The sequence below is a fragment of the Pan paniscus genome, chromosome 4 (assembly GCF_029289425.2).
Source record: "Pan paniscus chromosome 4, NHGRI_mPanPan1-v2.0_pri, whole genome shotgun sequence".
In the NCBI taxonomy this organism is placed as follows: domain Eukaryota; kingdom Metazoa; phylum Chordata; class Mammalia; order Primates; family Hominidae; genus Pan; species Pan paniscus.
This window is the reverse complement of record NC_073253.2, coordinates 115,743,112-115,770,990: the sequence shown is the minus strand read 5'-3', so window position 1 is coordinate 115,770,990 and position 27,879 is coordinate 115,743,112. Positions and strand designations below refer to the sequence as shown.

The following is a 27,879-nucleotide window of genomic DNA, read 5'->3' as shown; positions in this document are numbered from 1 at the left end:
CCAAGATTACACCACTGCACTCCAGCTTGGGCCACAGGGCAAGACTCTGTCAAGAAAGGAAGAGAAAAAGAGAGAAAGAGAGAAAAAGAGAGACAGAAAGACAGAGAGAAAAGAAGGAAGGAAGGAAGGAAGAAAAGAAAGGAAAGGAAAGGAAAGGAAAGGAAAGGAAAGGAAAGGAAAGGAAAGGAAAGGAAAGGAAAGGGTATATGCCTTTAGATCTTGTACCTAAGTTAATATAGAATGTACAAGAAGGGAAAATAATTAAGAAATATTATAAATAGTATTTATAATGCACTTTCAATATCAGGCTTACAGATTTCCCAGAAAACTAATCTCAAGGCCAAGTTATTTTCCATTCTTTTCCAGTGACTTCTCATGCTATATTCACTGTAACACCAGGGAAACATTAAAAACTAAATCTAGAAATGTCCCTGTCTGACAGATTTGAAGAGAGTAGTGGCTGTCCCAGAACATAGCTGGAGATCTGAGAATGGACAGACTGCCTCCTCAAGTGGCTCCCTGACCCCCGAGTAGCCTAATTGGGAGGCACCCCCCAGTAGGGGCAGACTGATACCTCACACGGCCGGGTACTCCTCTGAGACAAAACTTCCAGAGGAATGATCAGGCAGCAACATTTGCTGTTCACCAATATCTGCTGTTGTGCAGCCTCCGCTGCTGAAATCCAGGCAAACAGGGTCTGGAGTGGACCTCCAACAAACTCCAACAGACCTGCAGCTGAGGGTCCTGACTGTTAGAAGGAAAACTAACAAACAGAAAGGACATCCACACCAAAACCCCATCTGTATGTTACCATCATCAAAGACCAAAGGTAGGTAAAAGCACAAAGATGGGGAAAAAACAGAGCAGAAAAACTGAAAATTCTAAAAATCAGAGTGTCTCTCCTCCTCCAAAGGAACGCAGTTCCTCACCAGCAACGGAACAAAGCTGCACAGAGAATGACTTTGACAGGTTGAGAGAAGAAGGCTTCAGACAATCAAACTACTCCGAGCTAAAGGAGGAAGTTCAAACCCATGACAAAGAAGTTAAATACCTTGAAAGAAGATTAGACGAATGGCTAACTAGAATAACCAATGCAGAGAAGTCCTCAAAGGACCTGATGGAGCTGAAAACCACGGCATGAGAACTACATGACGAATACACAAGCCTCAGTAGCTGATTCGATCAACTGGAAGAAAGGGTATCAGCGATGGAAGACGAAAAGAATGAAATGAAGCGAGAAGAGAAGTTTAGAGAAAAAAGAAATAAAAGGAAATGAACAAAGCCTCCAAGAAATATGGGACTATCTGAAAAGACCAAATCTAAATCCGATTGCGGTACATGAAAGTGACGGGGAGAATGGAACCAAGATGGAAAACACTCTGCAGGATATTATCCAGGAGAACTTCCCCAATCTAGCAAGGCAGGCCAACATTCAGATTCAGGAAATACAGAGAACGCCACAAAGATACTCCTCGAGAAGAGCAAATCCAAGACACATGATTGTCAGATTCACCAAAGTTGAAATGAAGGAAAAAAGGTTAAGGGCAGCCAGAGAGAAAGGTTGGGTTACCCACAAAGGGAAGCCCATCAGACTAACAGCTGATCTCTCGGCAGAAACTCTACAAGCCAGAAGAGAGTGGGGGCCAATATTCAACATTCTTAAAGAAAAGAATTTTCAACCCAGAATTTCATATCCAGCCAAACTAAGTTTCATAAATGAAGGAGAAATAAAATACTTTACAGACAAGCAAATGCTGAGAGATTTTGTCACCACCAGGCCTGCCCTAAAAGAGCTCCTGAAGGAAGCACTAAACATGGAAAGGAACAACCGGTACCAGCCACTGCAAAAACATGCCAAATTGTAAAGACCATCAAGACTAGGAAGAAACTGCATCAACTAACGAGCAAACTAACCAGCTAACATCATAATGACAGGATCAAATCCACACATAACAATATTGACCTTAAATGTAAATGGGCTAAATGCTGCAATTAAAAGACACAGAATGGCAAACTGGATAAAGAGTCAAGACCCATCAGTGTGCTGTATTCAGGAAACCCATCTCACGTGCAGAGACACACATAGGCTCAAAATAAAGGGATGGAGGAAGGTCTACCAAGCAAATGGAAAACAAAAAAAGGCAGGGGTTGCAATCCTAGTCTCTGATAAAACAGACTTTAAACCAACAAAGATCAAAAGAGACAAGGCCATTACATAATGGTAAAGGGATCAATTCAACAAGAAGCGCTAACTATCCTAAATATATATGCACACAATACAGGAGCACCCAGATTCGTAAGGCAAGTCCTTAGAGACCTACAAAGAGACTTAGACTCCCACACAATAATAATGGGAGACTTTAACACCCCACTGTCAACATTAGACAGATCAACAAGACAGAAAGTTAACAAGGATATCCAGGAAATGAACTCAGCTCTGCACCAAGTGGACCTAATAGACATCTACACAACTCTCCACCCCAAATCAACAGAATATACATTCTTTTCAGCACCACACCACACCTATTCCAAAATTGACCACATACTTGGAAGTAAAGCTCTCCTCAGCAAATGTGAAAGAACAGAAATTAGAACAAACTGTCTCTCAGACCACAGTGCAATCAAACTAGAACTCAGGATTAAGAAACTCACTTCAAAACCACTCAACTACATCAAAACTGAACAACCTGCTCCTGAATGACTACTGGGTACATAATGAAATGAAGGCAGAAATAAAGATGTTCTTTGAAACCAACGAGAACAAAGACACAACACACCAGAATCTCTGGGAGACACATTCAAAGCAGTGTGTAGAGGGAAATTTATAGCACTAAATGCCCACAAGAGAAAGCAGGAAAGATCTAAAAATGACACCCTAACATCACAATTAAAAGAACTAGAGAAGCAAGAGCAAACACATTCAAAAGCTAGCAGAAGGCAAGAAATAACTAAAATCAGAGCAGAACTGAAGGAAATAGAGACACAAGAAACCCTTCAAAAAATCAATGAATCCAGGAGCTGGTTTTTTGAAACGACCAACAAAATTGATAGACCGCTAGCAAGCCTAATAAAGAAGAAAAGAGAGAAGAATCAAATAGACACAATAAAAAATGATAAACGGGATATCACCACCAATCGCACAGAAATACAAACTACCATCAGAGAATACTATAAACACCTCTACACAAATAAACTAGAAAATCTAGAGGAAATAGATAAATTCCTCGACACATACACCCTCCCAAGACTAAGCCAGGAAGAAGTTGAATCTCTGAATAGACCAATAGCAAGCTCTGAAATTGAGATAATAATTAATAGCTTACCAACCAAAAAAAGTCTAGGACCAGATGGATTCACAGCCGAATTCTACCAGAGGTACAAGGAGGAGCTGGTACCATTCCTTCTGAAACTATTCCAAACAATAGAAAAAGAGGGAAACCTCCCTAACTCATTTTATGAGGCCAGCATCATCCTGATACCAAAGTCGGGCAGAGACACAACCAAAAAAGAGAATTTTAGACCAATATCCCTGATAAACATCAGTGCAAAAATCCTCAATAAAATACTGGCAAACCAAATCCAGTAGCACATGAAAAAGCTTATCCACCATGATCAAGTGGGCTTCATCCCTGGGATGCAAGGCTGGTTCAACATACACAAATCAATAAACGTAATCCAGCATATAAACAGAACCAAAGACAAAAACCGCATGATTATCTCAATAGATGCAGAAAAGGCCTTTGACAAAATTCAACAACGCTTCATGCTAACAACTCTCAATAAATTCGGTATTGATGGGACGTATCTCAAAATAATAAGAGCTATCTATGACAAACCCACAGCCAATATCATACTGAATGGGCAAAAACTGGAAGCATTCCCTTTGAAAACTGGCACAAGACAGGGATGCCCTCTCTCACCACTCCTATTCAACATAGTGTTGGAAGTTCTGACCAGGGCAATGAGGCAGGAGAAGGAAATAAAGGGTATTCAATTAGGAAAAGATGAAGTCATATTGTCCCTGTTTGCAGATGACATGATTGTATATCTAGAAAACTCCATTGTCTCAGCCCAAAATCTCCTTAAGCTGATAAGCAACTTCAGCAAAGTCTCAGGATACAAAATCAATGTGCAAAAATCACAAGCATTCTTATACACCAATAACAGACAAACAGAGAGCCAAACCATGAGTGAACACCCATTCACAATTGCTTCAAAGAGAATAAAATACCTAGGAATCCAACTTACAAGGGATGTGAAAGACCTCTTCAAGGAGAACTACAAACCACTGCTCAATGAAATAAAACAGGATGCAAACAAATGGAAGAACATTCCATGCTCATGGGTAGGAAGAATCAATATCGTCAAAATGGCCATACTGCCCAAGGTAATTTATAGATTCAATGCCATCCCATCAAGCTACCAGTGACTTTCTTCACAGAATTGGAAAAAACTACTTTAAAGTTCATATGGAACGAGAAAAGAGCACGCATTGCCAAGTCAATCCTAAGCCAAAAGAACAAAGCTAGAGGCATCACGCTACCTGACTTCAAACTATACTACAAGGCTACAGTAACCAAAACAGCATGGTACTGGTACCAAAACAGAGATATAGATCAATGGAACAGAACAGAGCCCTCAGAAATAATGCCACATATCTACAACTATCTGATCTTTCACAAACCTGACAAAAACAGGAAATGGGGAAAGGATTCCCTATTTAATAAATGGTGCTGGGAAAACTGGCTAGCCATATGTACAAAGCTGAAACTGGATCCCTTCCTTACACCTTATACAAAAATTAATTCGAGATGGATTAAAGACTTACATGTTAGACCTAAAACCATAAAAACCCTAGAAGAAAACCTAGGCAATACCATTCAGGATATAGACATGGGCAAGGACTTCATGTCTAAAACACCAAAAGCAATGGCAACAAAAGACAAAAATGGCAAATGGGATCTAATTAAACGAAAGAGCTTCTGCACAGCAAAAGAAACTACCATCAGAGTGAACAGGCAACCTACAGAATGGGAGAAAATTTTTGCAATCTACTCATCTGACAAAGGGCTAATATCCAGCATCTACAATGAACTCAAACAAATTTACAAGAAAAAAACAACCCCATCAAAAAGTGGGCGAAGGACATGAACAGACACTTCTCAAAAGAAGACATTTATGCAGCCAACAGACACATGAAAAAATGCTCATCATCACTGGCCATCAGAGAAATGCAAATCAAAACCACAGTGAGATACCATCTCACACCAGTTAGAATGGCTATCATTAAAAAGTCAGGAAACAACAGGTGCTGGAGAGGATGTGGAGAAATAGGAACACTTTTACACTGTTGGTGGGACTGTAAACTAGTTCAACCATTGTGGAAGTCAGTGTGGCGATTCCTCAGGGATCTAGAACTAGAAATACCATTTGACCCAGCAATCCCATTACTGGGTATATACCCAAAGGATTATAAATCATGCTGCTATAAAGACACATGCACATGTACGTTTATTGTGGCATTATTCACAATAGCAAAGACTTGGAACCAAGCCAAATGTCCAACAATGATAGACTGGATTAAGAAAATGTGGCACATATACACCATGGAATACTATGCAGCCATAAGAAATGATGAGTTCATGTCCTTTGTAGGGACATGGATGAAGCTGGAAACCATCATTCTGAGCAAACTATCACAAGGATAAAAAACCAAATGTCGCATGTTCTCACTCATAGGTGGGAATTGAACAATGAGAACACATGGACACAGGAAGGGGAACATCACACTCTGGGGACTGTTGTGGGGTTGGGGGAGGCAGGAGGGATAGCACTGGGAGATATATCTAATGTTAGATGACGAGTTGATGGGTGCAGCACACCAACATGGCACATGTATACATATGTAACTAACCTGCACATTGTGCACATGTACCCTAAAACTTAAAGTATAATAATAAAAAAAAATAACTAAATCTAGGTATAATTTACACCAACATCTGCAAGTCCCACTAGTAACTCATTATGAACAGTTCACTGTGTTTTACTCTATTCTGTGCACAATACGTCATTGCTTCCATTTAAGAGAACTTCAGCAAATCCATTGCAAGAACAAACAGCATATGTTGTAAACATGTAGATAATCATGTCAATGTCTGCTAATGTTGGCATTTGCCATTAACCAAAATGCGTCTAAGAAACGTGCTGAAAAGTATACCTAATTACATATATGGTCTTTTTATAATATTTCATTAATAAAATGTCTGAAACAGGATGATCAATATTTATCCTAATAATTTTTCTGGAATCATGCAAAACATTTTAAAGAAAAGCATGTCACAATTATTTACAAAAGCTCAATTATTATATAAAACATAGGGAAATACTTTTAAATCCACTCTTCTAAATGGACTAAGACATAAAATATAAATGTTTAGCAAGTTAATTAATATTTCATTATAATTGTAAATTAGGAGTGCTTAACTGCTCAATTAAAATGTGAACAAAATTGTGTATGTGAAACAATTATACTAAAATCAGATAATCAGCTACACTATTTAAATCAGAGTAAAGATTATTTTCCAGAAGTTGAAGAAAGAAAAACCTGATCTATTCCTTCTCCCATGGAATCATATGTATTTTTATTGACAAAAATAAATACAATGTTTTAAATCGCAGAATTATATTTAAATGATATAAGAAATTAAATTACATTAAAATATATGTATGTATACGCTTTAAAACAGCTCCTTACAAGAATAGACACCAACTTCCTAATTATTCCATCATCTTACTAGGAAAGAAAATAAGAAAAAAATCTATATGACACATTTTATTTTACAAATTCAAGACTGCATTATGACATTGTGTTGCAATTTAACATTGATGGAAAAAATGATGTACTCTGAAAATCCCATGTTTCTGAAGGTTCCAGTTTTTAGGAATAAAATATATATATATAAATGTGTATATATATTATATATAAGTGTATATACAATATATGTATATTATATATCATATAGTATATACAAATGAATATATTTCACATATACAATATATAATTATATATGATATATTGTACATACATTTATATATACAATATATAATTATATATTATATATCATATAATTATATAAACATATATTAGATATGAAATATATCTAACATATAAGGTATATATTATATATAATTGGTATATATTCTTATATATTATATATGATATATATAATATTCATGTATTATATAATATATTTTATATGTAATACAAAGTATATACATTTATATATGATAAATTATATATTATATATTATATATAAGACATATATTTATTTTCTTTTTTAACTTTCAGTACTAGAATCGGTAATCATTTCGAATGTTTTATACATTTGCCTCACATTTTAAAAGTGAGTATGCTAATGGTAATTAAACTTTGTTCAGATAACTTGAGTAGTTCAGAAATAGGAATATTTTCTTCTATTAAACAATATTGTTAGTTATACGCTTGCTTTTTTAAAAATGTCATCCTGGGTTTTTCCTGTGTTGAGCTATATGCTGTTTCATACCTCTGACAGTATGCAAATTTTTAGAAGGAAAGAAAACTTGTAACCCCTTCTAATTTGGTATCTACAATCTACTATAGGCTGAAAATTAAGATTGTTAATGTTCTGTGCCAATTAAGGCCAAGTTGGAACTGACTGAAATAAAGTAAGTTTGTTTGAGTGCATGACCTTCATGCAAATTTGTTAAGAATCACTTACATCAACTGTAGGTATTTCTTTGCCCACTTAATTCCAGGTTCTTGGCCAGATTTGTTATCTGAGATATTCAGAAATTTATATTCATGATAAACTAAACAATATTTTATTTTTTAATTTAAAATTTTACTGACAAGCACAATAAAAGATGATATATTTGTGAATTTACTATAGGCTAAAGACTCCATTAAAAATGAGTTTCTTCTGTTTATGACACATTCTGACATTTATTCAATCGACATGATCAAGAACAGTGTTTCCTAAAACTGCTTCATAGAATACTAGCTCTGACATATGGTCTCCGAAAATCAGAATCTTTAGCCCAATAAATTTGAGAAATAATGTCAAATGTATTGAGTTTAGCAAATCTTCTGTGAGAAGCTGTGTTTGTATGTATGTATGTATGTTGAACCTATCTGATAAAATAAATATTCCATAAACCTTATTTTGAAAAGGAAGAATCCAAAAATAGTAAAGTTCTGGCCAAGACAATACAGGGCTCATCAAGTCCAAACTGATTTTTTTTTCACCATAGATTTATAAGAAGGCTTTATTTCTCTTGCATTTCACTTGGGGATACAGTTCTGTATGCACAGGTAATCTGTGTCATTTACAAACTAAAACACACAGGTGTGGGTATGAATTCTTGCATTCTTTTTTCCCTGGAAACCATGTGTTGAAATAGGGTATCACAAGAGGCTGGATTCCTGAGTGACTCTTTGGAGTAGAGCTCCTCGCCAACTTGCACTGGAGAATATACCATGTTAGACAAATGAACGTTTGTTGATTTAAACCACTGAAATGTCACGGTTGATTTATTACTGCAGCATTCCCTAACCTACCTAACCTACCATAACCAATAATATAGTTGAATTCTAAAATAATGAAAGTGACACAAAGGGAGCTAACTTAAAACTAAAATTACAGTTGTTCAGACACTGAAAACTCCTTATTCATCCTATGTCATCTAAATATACTTGCCAAGAAAAAATTTAAAATGTTATGTTCGCAGATCTTCATTACATATACTTTGCTATGTTGCTACATGATCAGCACTATGGTAAGCTAACAGGGTAAAATAACATAAAAGGCATACAAGGTTCTTCCTCTCATGGAGCTATAAATTAGTTCAGTCACTGTGGAAAGCAGTTCGACATTTCTCAAAGAACTTAAAATAAAAATACCATTAAACCCAGCAATCCCATTGCCAGGTATATATCCAAAAGAAAATAAATCATTCTACCAAAAAAACACACATACTCATATGTTCATTGCATCACTATTCATAATAGCAAAGACATAGAATCAATCTAGGTGCCCATCAATGGTGGACTGGATAAAGAAAATATGGTACATATACACCATGGAATACTATGCAGTCATAACAAAGAATGAAATCATGTTCTTTGCAGCGACATGGATGCAGCTGGAGGCCATAATCTTTAGCAAATTAACACAGGAACAGAAAATCAAATACTGTATGTTCTGGCTTATAAGCAGGAGCTAAACACTGGGCACTCAAGAACATGAAGACAGCAGTGATAAACACTGGGGACTAATGGGGGGAGAGAAGAAGGGGGAAAAGTGTTGAAAAACTATTGGGTACTATGCTCACTACCTAAGTGAAGGGATCAACTGTACTCCAAACCTCAGCATCACACAATATACCCATGTTAAAAACCTGCACATGTACCCCCTGAATGTAAAATAAAAGCTGAAATTATTTTTTTAAAAAAGAAAGAAAATGTCCAGTGGGCAATAAGCTCATTTTTTAAAAAGGTGACAAATTTTTCATTCTTTGTATAACATACTAAATTGGATAATAATTTAGCATGTGAGTAATTTCTGCTCCCATGTTAAATTTCATTTAAAGACATATTAAAATTATGGCACTCATAACAACAATAAAAAAGAACCATTAGTCAATTTTCTGTTAGAGTGACAGATTGTGACCAAATCAAATTAGATACTTCTTGGTTCTCTCGTGTAATGGAGACCTATTTGAATATAACCATTAAACAATTTCAAAATTTGTTTTGAAACAAAATTATTCTAGGCAAATTGAAACAAATTTCACAAAAATGCTACAATTTAAAATTTTATCACTAACCAAATTCTGTTTTTACGACACAGTACATGAAGCACCATTTTTGTTAGAAAACTTCTCTTAAATGTGCAGAAACATCTTATTTTTAAATTATATTTCTAGCCATGTTAATCTAACATATTCCACTGTATTGATTAATGTAATCTGCTTTCTACAATTAAAAGGAACGTTATTAAAATAATACAGTATTATTTTTCAAAAAACAGAAGCTCTTCCAAAGACTTCCATAATTTTATAATGCATACAATACATGTATGCTAAATTCCCTTCCTATACTAATCATGGAAACAACATCGGCAATGATATATTTTAAAACGGGCCAGGCGTGGTGGCTCACGCCTGTAACACCAGCACTTTGGGAGGCTAAGGCAGGCAGATCACCTGAGCTCAAGAGTTCAAGACCAGACTGGGCAACACAGTGAAACCCCATCTCTGCTAAAAATACAAAACTTAGCCAGGCGTAGTGGCGCACTGAGGCAGGCTGAGGCAGGAGAATAGCTTGAACCTGGGAGGCAGAGGTTGCAGTGAGCCCAGATTGTGCCATTGCACTCTAGCCTGGGCAACAGAGTGGGACTTCATCTCCAAAAAAAATAAAATAAGATATATTTTAAAACATTGGTAAAGTAGCTGTGTTTAATTTGAAAATTCACAAATATCAAAGGGAATTAGATGGGCCAAAGTATTGCCTGCCATGTACTTTATATTGAAAAATACTTCAAGTCAATGCTAATTTGATTAGTGTGGTTTAAAGGAAAACTTCTGAAGACATGAAGTGAATCGGACCTCATCTATTTACTGTTAGCACAGAGTGAAAAAAAAGAATATTTAATATTATAATTGCATAGGAAATCAAAGTTTCTTAATAAAAAATACTTAACTGGTTTACTTTCCTCACAATTTAAGACAATCATCATCTTGTTTCAGCTCAGTAAATAATGGTCTATCTGTAGGTTCACTAAAGATTTTAACAATAGTATCTTGTTTATACAAAACAAGACTTAAATATATTCTTCATTCCCTGTTTTTCCTTGCTGTCTGCAACTCTGTTCAGCTGCCAGTGTTTTTTCATTAACTCTCTTTCTTCATCAGTTTGCAGACACATTATCAGAAGCCAAAAATAACATAATATGGTTAGAAACATTTCAAATCTAAGCAACAGCTAATCTGTATACTACAGGAGTTAACTCCATTAGATAGTACTACATTGTCAGTATACTAAGTATGACTTCACTTTTTCTGTGGGAGCACAAAAAGAAAAACATTATGGGCAAAAATTGTCTTGGATGGTTTCTTGGTAACTATCCCCCTCCCTGCAAAAAAATAAAATTGTATAAATATTATTGGCTAACGCAGTACTCACGCAAAGTAAATCTTAGGTTACCTGAGCTACAGAACTAAGAGGTTATTGGTGAGTATTGGAATTCATTGGACAGTATGAGTATTAGTAACTTCAGGAAGCAGATGTTAAACTCTTGAACATTTTGGTGCATACTCTATGATTAATGAAACAATCACAAACACTGGGCTCACTGCAACCTCTGCCTCCCAGGTTCAAGCAATTCTCCTGTCTCAGCCTCCTGAGTAGCTGGGATTACAGGCACGTACTGCTGTGCCATATTATTCTGTATTTTAACAAATGTTAGTTTCCCCAAGGGCATACAATGCAGCCTGTTATGAATAAGGTTTCAGTATCGAATATAAATCTCCCGAAAAAATGTTACAGGGTGTATGTCTAGTTTTGAATTTTATTTTAAAATGAATTAATCATTGTAGCATAAAGTACTTCCACAAGTGAATACAGCTTACAAAACAATGTCTCATAAAGTTATTGAAAGTAATTTATTCTATTTTGTTTACTTCATCTAATGATGACTAACTGAACTAGTAGGTATCAAAGTTACTTAAGAACTAGTAGGTATCAAAGTTACTTAAAAACTATGGGGCATCAAACAAATTTGAATACTATTAGATGTCAATTTAGAATAACTTAATTCAAACACTAGTCCCTGATTTTAAAAAATCAGTAAACGGCAATAAGTTACTTTTACAATGTAAAGTTATCTTCTTCTTTACAAGTGCTAGCAACTATTAACATTCTATATTAAATGCCAATAGTATATATTTTTTCTTTGACTCATTTTTTAATCCCAGGGATTTCTTGGTGATTTGTTAAAGCAGTTTGAAATCAATATATTTAAATAACATTTTAATATATTAAAGCAAAATGATCTCATTAGCTTATTTAATTTCTATGTTCAAAATAATCCAGTAGTGGTTATTCTGGTATATAATATTTCTTACTTTGCATAAATATAGCATGCTGGAAGGTTTATGTTCATATTCAAACTGCACAACTAAAACCTGGACTTCAGTTATAAAAACTGAGGGAGAGTTTGCAACATAGCATGGTCTTTAAAGACAGAGGTCCAACAGTCTCCCTGATTGAAGTGGACAGATTGAAAACGCATATGAAAAGGCCTCGCATGACTCAATCCCCACAAGCAATGAAAGAGAGCATGTGTTCTTAGACAATATACTGAAAGTTCAGTAACTTGATAGGATAATCTCCAAACAATATTAGTTAGGAAAGCCCCATTTCTACCTTAACGACTGTAGTACTTTAGTATCTGAATAGGCTGATTATAAGTACCCATATTTTTGAACACTAGAGGAAGTATATAAAAGAGAAGAAAAAGAAGCCAAAGTGATATTACCTAATTTCTCGGTGTTTTAAATTGCATTAGGTCTTACCAATCTGCTTGCTTGTTTCTAAAGCACATAAGTAGAGTGCTTAAAACTTACTTAAACTATATCCAATATCCATTTTTAAATGTCATTTTCCAGTTAATTTAAAATTTGTAATGGCTAAAGGCAAGAAAAATGCATGATATTCCAGAAGCAGAAAAACAGAGAAGGTTGTAAAAAGTAGACATGCTTTCTCCCCATTTTAGTTTATATATTCTATTAGAAGAAAATAGAATTACATCTGATTTAGAATATATAATTCTAAGTGCTTCAAAGAGTTTAAAATTACATTCCTAGGCAAAAAGGAAAAATGGGCACTCCTAAATCAGAGTCAGACTTTTGCCTAAAGATGAAATCCTGAGATTACAGGCCACGTTTAGGGTTTACATAGACAAAATGTCTCCAAAATTTCTACCTAGGAGGGACAATGTGGGAGCCACTGGTTGGGAGGTGAGAGGTGTCAGGACTTCATGAGTTAATATTTTTAAAAAACTCAGAACTATGACACACAATAAGCATTCAGGATACTAGCTATTGCTGAGAGATCCTTTGTCTATTCCAAAAAACAAGAACATGGGTTGAGTTGAATGGGAATGAGATGAGTTTAATGAAACTAGTAGATTATGGAATCAAAGTAGGAGAAACAAGAGCTCCCGCCAGCCAATCCAAAAACCACCACCATATATATTAGGCAAGAAGATAAATAATTCATATGAAATCTTTAATAAGTATCTATTTCTTGTTCCTTCTCTGCAAATATTGGATTGCAGTAGAAACTAAAAGGTAATAGCTTTGATCCTTGAGAACTTTGGAAGGATGAGTTTAGAGCTGAAAGAGATCCAGTAATTTATTAATTCATTTAATGAGCATCTACTACATGCCAGCCACTGCTCTAGAAACTTGAAATACAAAAAGAGAACAAAAACAGGTCACTGACCTTCAGAAGCTGGAGGCAGGAAACAATAATAAATATGAGAAATAAATTGTTCGGTATACAAATAACTGATAATTATTAAGAAAAAAGGAAAGAAGAACAGGAAATGCTGCAGCATTCAGCAACATGTGGAGTTGCCTGAACAGGCTGTGATGTTGTGCCACTGGAGCAAAGTTTGAGTGAGGTAAGCGTTTGCTCAGGTGGGGATATAGGCGTGAAAATGTACATAGCGCCTTTGTTCCTGTAACAGCCGACTACTGTGACTGAGCCTGAAGTAAGGAGAGCCACAGAGAAAGTAGTAAATTGGGGAGGACATTAGAACCATAACAAGGAAGGGAGGACAACTGTGAAAGGCCTCAAAGCTACAGTAAGTACTCTGACTTTGAGTAAAATGAGAAACTGCTACAGGGATCTGAAAAGAGTAATGTGGTCTAACTTCACACTTACTGATAATGCTGAGAAAGGTTTAAGAGAGCAAAGGAGAATAGTCAGGAGGCTATTGTAGCAATCAAAGTGAGAAATAATGTGTGGCTTGGACCAGGATGGTAACAGTGAAAGAGGTAAAAATTGGTCAGACTTTGGAAATATTTTGAAGATGGGGCTAACTAGGCTTTCTAGTGAATTGAACATAACGCATGAGAGAAAGAGGAATTAATAAAGACTCCCAGGTCTAAAAGGATGGAGATGCCGTTAACTGACAAGGGAGGGGAAGAACTGCATGGGATTAGGTTTTGCGGGAGGGAGAAGATCTGGGTTCAGTTTGCTATATGGTAAAATTAAGATGTCTCTTAGCCAAGTAGAGATAGGGAGTAGACTGTTGGCTACACAAGTTCAGAAAAAAGGTTTGGGCTGGAGACACAAATTTGGGAGTCGTGGACATATAAATGGAATTTATCCACAAGGCTGAATAAAACACCAAGAAGAGTACCTTTTTTTAAAGAATAAAAATTTCAGTTTAGACATCCTAGAGGAGGAATAAGTGAAGGTAACAAAAAGAAAAATCAGTGAAGTGAAATGGTAATTCTTCAAGCTAAGTGAAGAAAGATTATTAAAGAGACTGTCAACTGCTGCTAGATTAGGCCTGAGGGTTGCTTATTGGATTAATTAACATGGAGTCACTGACAACCGTGATAGAGGCAGTTTTGGTATGGTAGTGAGAGTACAGATATGACTGGATTTAGGAAAGAACAGGGAAAAATAGGTGACAGCAAATACAGAGAACTCTTCCAAGTTTTTTTTATTTTTTATTTTTATTTTTGTAAAGAAGAACTGAGAAATCAGATAGTAATTTTTAGGGGAAGAGGGCTTAAGAAAGGGTTTTAACACTTATTTCATTTGTATGCTGGCAGGAATCATTTAGGGGACAGAGAAAACAATGATGGTATATGAGAGGTAGGGGAGGATTGTTCATGATGTTCTTGAGTAAATGGGAAATAACAGGCTCTCACACACAAGTAGAACGATTGGCTTTTGGTCCCTAATAAGTATTACATGGAATTGAATTTTCAAGTTCAACTTCCTGATCAGATAATAACAGTGAGACTTTCAAAATGTTTTCTTGAAGGTTACATAGTTAGTAATCAACAGAGAAAGATTACTAGATCTTAAAGTAATGCACAACCAGGGAATAACTGTGAAGTGACATAAGCAAATCCAAGATAGTGGGGTAATGATTATAAACATAAGGAGCACAGATATCAAGTTGGGTAAAATATTGTGATAATATCAAGATTGCCTGGGATGGTCTCTGTGTTACTCACTGAAGGAAAGACAGAGACAAGGCCAAATTGGAAAGACGGGACCACTGGATGTCAGGCTGGAAGGCTGGGTTTGGTCATTTGACATTTTAAGTAATAGGAGATAGTGGGTGATCTTTTAAGCAGGGGACTGGCCCAAAGAAAGCAGTACATTAGATTAATCTGGCAGTGTTTAGAGAATGAACTGGCAGAGGAGAACAAAAGGCAGATAAATTAGCTCTAGGGCTATTAAAACGCCATCTATGAAAGTAACAGCATAGGGATTAGAGAGATGGCAGTGGGAAAGAAAGCAGCTAATCAAAATCCTCTTCTCAGCAAGAATCAACAAGACTTATCAATGATTTTGTGCTCTTGTTGCATCATGTACTTTTCTTTTATAACCCTTAATACTCTTCCATAAATATTATTTATATTATTATTTGAATAATGTCTCTCTACTAAAATATAAGTTCCAAGACGGCAGGGGCTACATATGTTTTGCTGACTATTTTATCTATATGGACTAGCCCAGTACCCTGCATATAGTAGGCAATAAAAGAAATATTTTTCTGGGTTTATTTTTATTTTTTGAGGCAGAGTCTTTTTCTGTCACCCAGGCTTGAATGCAGTAGCATGGTTACAGTTCAGTGGAACCTTGAACTCCTGGGCTCAAGCGATCCTCCCAGCTCAGGCTCCAGAGTGGCTGGGACTATAGGCACATACCACAGCACCCAGCTTATTTTTCATTTCTTATAGAAACAGGGTCTTGCTCTGTTGCCCAAGCTGGTCTTGAACTCCTGGCCTCAAGCAATCCTCCTGCCTCTGCCTCTCAAAGTGTCAAAAAAAATTTAGTAAATAAGATATGGATTTCAAAGAAGAGGATAAGGAAGCAAAAGGCAGAAAAACAGAAGAAAAAAAGTAAGACAGAAAGTAGAGGAGAAAGGAGAAAAACAAGAAAGGAAAAAGAGACGTGATTTAAAGAAGGTGGAGGATGAAAAAGAGTAAAAAGTAACTATGTTGAAGTTAGAAGACTGAAAAATAGCAGAGCAACTGTGTGGCTGCCAGGAATCGGGAAGCAGGTCATGGACTTCGGCTTAAAGGGGGAAATATCAGGAGTTCAACTCCAACACTTGCTCTTAATTAACCTCTCTGTCTGTGCTTCTTCATCTATAGAATAATTATAGGTACCTCAAAGGGTGGCTATGAGGATTAAGTGAGTTAACTCACAAAAGTCCCTGGCACACAGTGAGAAGTTAACAGTTGTCAGTCATCTGTATCATCATCATCGTCATCATCATCATCTATAATTTGTCCCCTACTAGACAGCAGTGAAACCATTCTAAATTCTCTTCTGTCTACAGAAATGAAAATGGCAGAAGCAGCATAAGACTAATTGATGGATGAGACAAAAGTCCTTCCACTAGTCAAGGTTGCCTCTGACCTCACTCACAAACTAACTGGCAAGAAGACAAGCAGCTCAGCCTCAACTGCTCCCTTCATTCTTTCTGAGTTTCTCCTTTTTTTCTCCCAAATCCTAAAATACACATATTTACCCAAATCCCTTAAAAAATATCAATTTAACTTTTATTTCATTGTGAAAACAAAATGGAAAGCAAAACAATGGAAGTGGTGGATGGAAATTGGAAGGCATATTTTTAAAGTAGGTTGAATTAAGGGAAAAAGAATGAGGTAAATGTAAAGAAAAATACAGATAATGTTTTTTTTTTTTAAAAAAAGATAGCAAATACAAGACACAAAAGAGACATGAAGTCTGAATGTTTGATGGATAAGCATAAAGAAAGAAAAAGGTAGATAGCAAAAACAATATTAAGTAATATGGAATAAGATGGAAGAGCAAGAGCAGTAGTTCTCAAAGTAGTCCTTTGGGTTCCTAGTTCTACTATTGCAAAGTAGGAAGAGGACATGTGGCATCATCTAGAAACATTTTCCATTGTCACATTAACATTTTGGTTGCTACTGGCATCTAGTTGTAGATGCTGCCAACCATCCTACAATGCACAGGACAATCCCCCCAACAAAGAATTATCCACTCAATATGTCAATAGTGCAGAGTTTGAGAAACCCTGAGCCAGTGATTAAAGGTAAAAAGATGGAAGTATAGCAGATTTAGTCACCTCCCTGCTCAGAAGTCCCATTTTACTCTAAGGAAGAATCAAAATCCTTAGACATGTCCCGCATATCTATCTGACCTTATCACTGCTACTCTTGCCCTGCTCCTCCACTCCTGCCACCCTGGGCCCTTGTTCTGCTGCAAATGCATGGGGAACTTGTCCACTATAAGGCCCTTGGGCTGCTATTCCCTACTTGGGAAAATGCTCCCCTAGATTTCCTTACTGCTTGCTCCTTCACCTTCAAGCATTTCCCCCAATGCCACCATGCCACTTTCTCAGTAAGGCTTATTCTGAACAATCCTATTTAAAATTGCACTTCCTCCTCATCACTATTCATCCCATTATAATCTTCTATTACTTCATAAGATCAATCACCTTCCAATATTTGATGTAAACTAGTGTTTATTTTACTGAGCTATCTTCTCCCTACCCTCCCCATCCACTATGTAAACTCCATGAAGGAATTTTGTCTGTTTTGTTCCCCACTGTATCCCTAGAAACTAGAACAGTGCCTGGTGTACAGTAGGTGTTAAACACTACTTGTTGAATAAATGAATAAAGGGGCTCAAATTCATATAATAACACTAATGACAGATACACATACAATGCTTGCTTTATGCATAGGAACCATTCTAAACGTTCTACAAAGAACTCATTTAATCTTCATAACCAACCTGTACTGCACATAACATTGTCACTATCGCCACACTATGGAGAAAATGAAAACAGAGAGAAATTAAATAATGTGCTCAATATTGCACAGCAGAGCAATTTGAAAAAAAGCAGACTGGCTTCAGAGTTTGTGCTCTCACCCTTCTATACTATTCCACCTTACTGAGCAACACAGACTAAAAATTCTCCTGTTCTTTAAAACAAAAGATAACCCCAAATATTTATCAAAAACATTGAGCTATGCAATAAAGAGGCAATCAAATTTATACTTCATTCTGTATATAATTGAATAAACATAAATATACCTCTGATATTTGGGCTTTAAAATTACAAAGTTATGTCAATTCATAATAGCCTACAGTGTTATCACTGTCATCAAAAGTAAACAGAAAATAGTTACTTCAAGGGCAGATCACTAAGCTTATTTATATATGCATCTTTTACTTTCTTCAGCACAGTGACTTACACATATCAAGAATTCAATATGTCTTTCATAATTCATGTTAATGTGACATAAGAAAAAAATAAAACAAAGAAAAATGCTGATCTGGAATCAGTTTTAAGAAGAGAATATGCTTAATTTACAATGAGTTCTGAAAACGTTTTGTCCATCTATTTACTGATATACTACGGCACACATCATAAGAAACGACAAAATGAAAGAGTTAACTTTCAGACACACAAGCATTCTACAGCTTTTGCAAAGTAGTGAATTATAAATATACCACCTATTTTCCCACTGACATCACATTCTAAGAGAAATAAACTGTTGATATGCCACTCATTTTTTTCCCCTACATAAAAAACATCAAACCACAGCCATCAGTATTTCTTTTTTTTCTTTTTGTAGAGCCAGGACTTTTAATTCTGAAAATTATGGAGCCAAACCTCAAACAATTAGCTAAAATTTCTAAAAAATAAAATGGCAATCAACCACTTGTTTTGTCTCTTTACCTGAGTCATTCCCACCCACCCAAGATTCCCTGAACATGTGCAGGAACCACGTTTGTGTAAGCTTTTGTTCCAGAAGAAATAATCCCAACTTTTTTCCCTTTTTTCAAAGGGGTTTGTGATATGGGGGAAGGGAGACTATTAAGAACCACTGATGCTAGAAGGCAATTGATTTGACTGATATTGTTTAACCCAGTATTTTTCTCTCATATAAACACACAGTTTGAAATCTTGAGATAAGGTGATATTATGAAAGGGGAAAATGCACACCAATGTATCTGTTAACATTTGTGTGGTACTACAAAAAGAACCTGTCAGAAATCATCAAATTTTCTTTTTCCAGACAAGGATAACATATGCTATCTGTAGTTGAAAATCTATTTATAGTGTCCCAAACATCATGATAACTGTCTCATTGAGCATAAGTATGTAATTTGCCTAACTTCAATTATTCTACAAGTAAACATTTATCTCAAACACCAATCTGAAGCAGCATTTGCAAAGCAGAAAGAGAGAAAACAAAGATGATGAATATAAATTCAGTCCTAACAGTGTTAATATTTCTTGCCTGAAAGTGGGGTCTGGGAGTTTAAATTCTTTGGAATCCTCATGTCTTTCCATTCTAAATAAATAAATAGCTTATCCCATATAAGCAAGACAACATTTGTCCTGAGTTGACAGACTACCTTGTGAGTCTACTTTGATTTGGATATTAGATATGTCTTTATTTTCTCATTTCAGTTAATGCTACTTTCTGGTTCTTGTTTAAAGATGAATTACTGCTGACTTTGGGTTCCCAGTTCCTATGGGAAATTTAATTCTGAGTAATTATCCTAATGAACTAACTTTTAATACAATAAAAACATTTCTATTCATAACATACTGGAAAAGAAAACAAACAATTTTAGAATAAGGCCATTTCTTATAACCCTTATATGTGGGAGAGAGGAGGTGGTTTATAATCGATAGCACTAAAGTTAATACAAGAAATCGAATTATAATATATACATATGACATCATTAGCCAGTTCAATAATGTTGTTCCTAGTAAAGAATTCAACAAGATTCTCTAATTCATCAGTCATAGCAGAAAGCAAGAGAACTGTCAAACCTCAAACATCTCAGAAAACTTAAGGATAGTGCCTCTCTTCTAAGGTAATTTGATAGCAACAAAAGAGAATAATATATTCCAAATTATTTGTATTCTTTGAAACAATTATATACAATGCTAAGTATCAACGAGCTTCCATATTAGTTGTTCCTTTATTTTCTCAGCCAGAATATTAAAAATCTATGTAATATTCTTATCTACATTTTTGTTGAATAAGTTAAAGGTAATTAATCACAGCACATCTTTATTTGCAAATTTTAAATTGCAAGGTCTAATTTACTCACTATTAATTTTGTCTCAATACTGTTTTCTGCAACCTACAAAAATAATGACTGTTACCATGAAGATAATAAACTACACAGCAAGCCTTAATGAAATAATGACATGGTTTATTAGCTTCACTCCCAATTTAAGAAACAGTGTCCATACATACGCTGCTGCTGCAAGCAAAAATTTGTGAAAACTCCCTGGAAGACAGTTTGGCGATATGAATTGAGAATTTTAAAGCTTTTAGATCCTTGACTTCTAAGAAAATGTTAAAAAAAAAAAAAAAAGGAAACGTGAAAGAGCTTGGCGGTTAATGCTGTTCTTTGACACCAAGCTACCTGGCAATGAAGCTTCACTTCTCCACTTACAAGTCAAGTGAGTTGGGCAAATGACTTACTATCTCGGACCTCAGATTTCTTATGTGTAAAATGGGCAATATCAGTAACTTCCTCATCTACCTGTTTTGAGAATTAGATAATTTAATATAAATAAATGCGCTGAGAAGAGTACCTGGCAGAGAGTAAGACCTCTGTTAGATATTCATATTGCCAAAACTGCTCTTTCTAGTGATGTTTAATAACCGTGAAAAGCTGGAAATAAATAGAATACCCAATATTAAGGGAAGTATGAAGTAACTTATAGCAAATCTGTGTAATAGTTACGATCTATATCATTCAAGAAAGTAGAAAATGTCATTGCTTATAATTTATAACTTTGTATAACTTCATCTATGTTAAAATATGCATACAAAAAGACTAAAAGAAAATATAACAAAATGTTTAGTATATTTATTTTTATGTGGTACTAAAGATAATTTTTGTTTTCTCCTTTATATTTCTTTAGATATTTGCAAACTTTCTATAATATTCATGTACTGCTCCTAACATCAGAAAAAATAAATTTGATTTTTTTAATAGTGCCCTTTGTTGTTTGTTAACTTTGTATTTGCAGCTTGATGTCAGTTATGTATATTTCAATCAGAGTTGAATCAGCGACCTACTGGAATTTTATTACTCTAAATCTCTAAAATTGCCCCTGAAATTTTTCAAGAACTATCTCTACAGAAGAAAAGTTCTATAGTTTGGGAAAATATGTTTTGCTCAAACTTGCATTTCTATCTTTTTTCCTACATTTAGATTTAAGTACCTGAGATCCTCAGAGAAGCAAGGATGAAAATAACATAATCCAGGTAATAATGAAACCTATTACACTGGCTTTATTATCTATTACTTCACTGTTGCCTGAAACACACTATCTATTACTTTAAGGCTGCTTGAATTTCTTATCAGCTAATTCTCTAAGTGTTGAATGTTTTAATTCATTGGAAATAGACAGTGATGGATGATTATTGGCTACCTCTATGTTCTCAAAATTATTTTTGGTAACATGCTAGGCCATCATGCCTAAGTAAAGAAAAATTTCAGAGCATTTGAGCATTTGGTAAATATACCATAGTTTGGGGAGGTAGACTGTGGTATAAAGTAGTAAAAGTATGACTATTGCTACAATTTAAAGAACTACTAAATTCTATTTATACACAACTTTAGAACTTGGAAAATACTTCAAGCCAGACATGGTGGCTCATACCTATAATTCTACCACTTTGGGAGGCCTAAGCAGGAGGATGACTTGAAGACAGGTGTTCAAGATCAGCCTGGGGAATATGGCAAGACACCATCTCTATCAAAAAAAAAAAAATTAAAAATTAGCCAGGCATGGCGGCGCATGCCTCTAGTCCCAGCTACTCAGAAGGCTGAGGTGGTAAGACTCCTTCAACCTAAGAGATGGAGGCTGCAGTGAGCCAAGATCTCTAACACTGCACTACAACCTAAGTGACAGGGCAAGATACTGTCTCAAACAAAAAGAAAATAGTTCCGAGATTATTCTCTATAATTCTTTCTTGTAACGAATTTTCTATGCATGGGCTCATTAACCAAAAAATACTCGGTAGGAATTTCCAGACAATAAACTATAGAACATCAAGTGGTTAAGACATTAAAAGAGGGAACATTTAAAAGTGAAAATATTTTTCAGATAATTGTTAATTCTGTTTTCATCAGTTCAAATCAGACTGTTTCCTATGGGGTTCAAATTTTTCAAAATTCAACTTAAATTTATTTCAGTTTATGCCATTATAAGACAAATTATGGGTGCTTTCCAGTCCATGGCAACAATACTGACATACTTCTCACCAATGGAGATCCAGTCACTGAGTGATTCTAAGGCAACAACAAAACAACTTTATTTTAATTTCTCTGTTAGAGTCATGTCTATTCAGAAAGCCTCTCAAGAAATTATTTACATATGTTTTTCAACTCATATAGTAGCCTTGTTACTTGAAATCATAAAAATAAACACTACAAGAAAAGCTCAAGGTTATAACAAGTCTAAACTAAAAGAGAATCCAGCTAAAGCTGCAATTAATTTTGTTTCCAGATAAAAGGCTGATTATTACAGATTCCAGTGTCACTCTGACCAATAAGATATGTGATCCCATATTAATACCAGCATTTAATGCAAAATAGTTTACCAGTGAGATCTTCATAAAAGAACAGGCATATTGCTACTCAAAGGCATTAGATTATTTGAGAACTATTTTAAAAAGCAATTGCTTTGTTTCTACATTTCTTAGTGAAAAAGTATCACTCACACCTACTCTACCAGTTATGGTTAATTTTATCACTAAAACTCTAGAGTTTCACCACTATTTTCTTCTTTTTTTTCAATGTGTAGAAAAATGCAACATGGATTACTCTTGTAGTCCAAACCTATTTCCTTTTACCTGTGACTACCTCTTAAAACCCTATTTACATTAAGAAAAAGAAGAATTCAAAATCTTCCTTTTTAACTCTCCATTTCTCCAAAAGACTTAGCTTTCATGGAAATCTTCAGCATTTAGTTACAACATTTGAATATGTAATCTCCTGTATATGGTATTGATCCATTTATGTTAACCATGACAATCTAAGTCAACTGTAAATTTCTTAAAATTCATATATTTTCATCTTTTTAAGCTTATTTCTTCATCAAAGACTTGCCATACTACTAAGTATGCAGCACGCATCATTTTATAAATTAACATTTACTCACTCTCATTCTCAATTCTCGATTTCCCCAAGCCTGCAGTGAGAGTGGCCACTAAAGGCCACAATGTCTTTTTATACCGCTGATGTTGGAAGACAGGATAAATATATCCCTAACTAACCTTTGGAGCTCACTGAGACCAGAAACTATGCCTTATTCATCTTGGTAGCAATTTAAAAGGTGTTATAGTACTTTGAACATGGTAGGTGCTCAATAAGTATACTGAATTATATTTAAGGCTTTTCCAATATATTAATATCATAGAAAACCAAAGGACCCATATTATTTCTGAAAAGTCAAATTATTTGAGATTTTACTAAATTCTGAGAGTAGAATAAGGCTGCCCTTTGACTTTCTAGAAAGCCTGTTCCTCTGCTTCTAATATATAATCCAATTATAACTGATTAAGTAATTATAACTAAATAATCATAAAACAGATACCCAAAATAACAACTCTTCTTGCTGAGCAGACTAGAGTTTTGTCACTACTTATTAAAGTGTTTCAAGCAATTACTATTATGTTTGATTCTATCCTACTCAGTTTTCAGATGACTTAAGCCCAGAAAACTTCTACGAAGAAAAGCAATTTCAGAGTAACCTCAAACCAAAGTTTAATATTGTTGGTGCATAAATTACACAAAAACAAAGAACAGAATTAAAGAAGATTGCATTTTAACTAGATATTTTTTAAAAGCAGAAAGAAAAAATAAATACTATATGATGAATGACATAGTGATATAGTCATAACTACTTTTTTATTTTTAATTTCTGTTGCAAGTTAAGAAGAGCTCGCCGATAATTTATATTAAAATATATTATGGTCTAAAAGCATAGCATTGCCAATAAAGGAATTAGAATTCTAAATATAGCAGTTTATATTTAACACGTACTAATTTTAAACTGCCAGAATACTGAATATGATGAATAGCAACATTCATGTACAGCAACCAACAAGCTTTGTAATGTACAAAGTTTTGTTATTTCTTTATCCAAAACTATACCAAAGACATGTTCACTCACATATGCAGGATTATCCTAAAAAGATACATGCTGGACAACTGCAAGATGTCATAGGTTAAACATACCCTATAAATACTTTGTTCTCAAAATATTTTCATTCATATTCTATGAATAGCCGATGTTTTGGGATTTGGCCATTGTAGGTACATTTTCTTGTGCAAATCTAGGATGATGATACCCACACAAAAGTAATTAACAATCACATCACATTATTTATGTCATAAATTTCAGTTTCATGGTGAGATTTTTACTCAAACAGATCCTTAAGACAAACAAATCTTCCAAAATGTTGAGTCAAAATTGTATCTCTAGATCTGTCAGATAGTTTCATCTACTGGGTTGTACATTATCTCTGCTTTTTATTCCTCTTATAAACAACCTTTTTTTTAACCTTAAAAAATCTTCAGTAATGAAGACACAGAAAGTGGTATCAACAGATTTCCTGACTTACATTTTTGTGATTCTAACCAATAACCACAGGGAGGTTGAAGATTTCACTACTTAATCTCTAAATGTCCATAAATAATGATGCAAAGCAAAACCAGGACCATGTGCAGTTTCTTGTCATTTATTCTGTGCAAAAAAAGTGAGTGGACTGACATTAAAACATAAGGAAGTATGGCTCACAGATGCAGAATTCTGTTTAACTACCTTTCTTTTAGTCTCAGCCTCATGAAAACAGTAAATACGTTTCTGTGCCGCTGTAGGTTTTCCACATCGCCCATGGAAACCTCACCAACTATTAAGCACAATTCTGCCGAAAGGAACATGCCCAATTTCATTTTTTAAAACGCCATGTTTCAGATGAAAACACAGTCTACCAAAGATGTCATATAAAAGAATAACAAAGAAAGGGACAGCATTTTTAGAATTGAATTTCAATGCATAACCCCACCATCTGTCAACCAGTTGTGAAGCAATAATCCTAGAGAAACCCTGAAAACACGAACAAGTTTTATCCCTGAATCTATGTATACTAACAGCCACTCTCAGGACCTCAGTACTAATTATGTTCTGTCTGTGGAGTAACCTAAAGGAACGACATTTACCATTGGCAAACTTAACCCTGGTGACGAATGGCCCATTTTAACAGACTTGTATTAGGTAACAAATGCAGAGTTCAGTTCATAGAGGTAACGGGGGAAGGGGAGGAAGACGAGGGGGCTCTTGAAATTTGGTTTGGAAATTGAATACAGGAGGTTAATCTCTAGAGGCCAGTCATCCAAACAACCCTCAGTCTCCTCCCCCTTGGCTTCAGAAACAAGATTACAATTTTGGACCTAGACTACGCCCCACCCCTTTTCCCGCTGCAGCCACCACCACCTTCGAAGTTCTAGTCTTAGCTCTCACGCAGCGGAGCTGCGGACTCCCTCACCGAGAACCGCACCAGGACCCCATTCAGTAGTGAGCGGCGCGCTGGGACTCTGCCACCAGCTCCGAGACGCCGCCGGCAGCCAGCCTGGCTCGGGAGACCCCACCCCTCCCAGCCCGGCCCCCGCCCCCGCCCGGAGCCGCCGCCTGAGTTACGCAGCCTCAGCCCTGACACCTTCTCTGCTTCTTTCCATCTGGATCACCTGGGGCTAGGGGCGGGCGGGAGTAGGGCTGAACAGAAGTGGGATAGGAAAAGCGGGGAAGAACCGAAGCAGTCCCAGCTGCAGAGAGCCAGGACGCCAATGGCAAGACCCCGGCCACACATACACTCTCCTGCGCGTCCTGCTTCTCGGGTTCAGTGCCAAGTGGCGACAGGGTGGAAGGAAGGAAGCAGAGGTAGGGTGGCGGGAAGGCCCAGAGTTACTGGTAACGACGTTCGGAGGAGAGCAGGGGATGCTTCAGAAATTGAGAAAGTGAGAAAGTCCCAGACCGCCTCCTTAGCCCCAAGGCTGCCAGCAGCCCGGGTCGCCTTCCCTGCAGCGAGGCTCGGGAGACAGGGAGGGTAGTCTGAGCCAAGCTTCCTCCAGGCTGCCCTCCCTGGGGGCAGAACCCGGCCCCTCTTCAGCCCTGACTTAGGGAGGCTGCCAGATAGGCAGCGGACTTGCCAAAGGACTCTGGGGAAGCAAGAGGGCAGGAGAGGAGCATCTTGCACGCTCCGGCCGGGCTGCTCACGACTTCCTCTGCCGACACACCCCCAGCTAACCCTCTCCCCCGTCGTCACACACACAGATTCAGAGACACGCGTGCGTTCATCCCTCCCACCAGCCCAGGTCCATCGATTAAAACACTAGTTGATTTCTTCCTGATTAAAAAAAAAAATTAAAAAGTGCAACAACAACTCCTCTCAGGACTCCAGGAGCAAAGAAAGTCCGTCTGCAGGCGCCTTTTCTGTAGTTTCCCAGGAGTTTGGAAATCTGGCTGTCCCTGCTGAAAATCGGAAAGGGGACCCCGGAGGGGTCGAAGGGTGCCGAACTCCCTCCCCACCCCTGCGCCTCTCACCTCCTTAAGTTCCTTGGCCACGTCCTTCAGGTCGCCCAGGACTAATTCCAGATCCTCCACGATGATCTTGATCTGTTCCTTCACCTTGGTTTTGGAGGCTGCCGGCGGTCCCTCGGCTGGACAGGACGAGGAGGGGTTCCCCTTGGACTTGGCTGACATTCTTTGGGGGCAAGCGAGGCAGGTCAGGACAGGCGGGCGAGCGGAGGCTGCTGCGTGCCCCCGTCCCTGGCGCTGCTACGGCCGCTGCCGCCCCGGTCCCCCCACATCTTGGGCGCTCCCTGGGCAGCGGCGAGTGGCTGCGCTCCGCGCTCGGCCGGGCGGCCGCACAGTGGTGCTGCCATCAACTCCCGAGACGCGGCGCTCGGCTCGGGGCTGCAGACGGGCGAGCAGCGCGCCTGCGCCTCCTCCCGCCGCCGCCCGGCGCTCTCGCGCACACGCGCTCGCTCCCCGCCCGCGGAGAGGGGCGCCGTGCCGCCGCGCCGGGGTTGACGCTTGCAGTCCCCTCGACGTTGCCCTTCGAGATATCACCCAGACGCCACCTTGGCATCAAGGTGGGGGAGACAAGTCCGTGTCCTGCCCGCCCCCTCCTCTTGGTTCTGAAATGTCCCCATCATCTCAGCCTGCTTGCTCTATGTCATCTCACAACTAGCCTGGATTCTTTCTGCTTCACTTGCTAGCAGGGACCTGGATCAATTCAGAAAGAACCACAGTGGGATCAGGAGTTGGAGACAGTCTGTAAAGTGGCCCTACAGATTTATCCAAACCCAAATGATGTCCAGAGGCCTTTAATCAATCTCTTGGTGACCTGCAAGTTAAACAGACTTCTTAACTTCTGCAAGAAAAAAAGGGGGGGGGGTGCATATAACAGCTAATGGTCATCTATTGAAACCATGAAATTCAACCAGTGTTCTTGAAAGAGTTACCCTAATCCTGCTAA

The 27,879-nt window shown here is 37.0% G+C and overlaps 1 protein-coding gene across 3 annotated transcripts in view; it reads right to left on the bottom strand.

Annotated features, from left to right (window-relative positions):
- The window catches only part of PRR16 (proline rich 16), a 326,938-nt gene extending 299,275 nt beyond the window's left edge, over positions 1-27,663 (bottom strand). The window contains exon 1 of one of the 3 annotated variants that reach the window (XR_608483.5): positions 26,943-27,328. Coding sequence is in view for 1 of the 3 variants with exons in the window: in XM_003826704.5 (XP_003826752.1) it covers positions 26,943-27,101 (159 nt within the window). In the remaining 2 variants the exon portion in view is untranslated. Of the gene's footprint in view, positions 1-25,887; positions 25,975-26,942 lie in introns of those variants that run through there. The other 2 variants (XM_003826704.5, XM_034960392.3) reach the window with 2 other exon arrangements.
- Between the last annotated feature and the right edge of the window lie 216 nt (positions 27,664-27,879).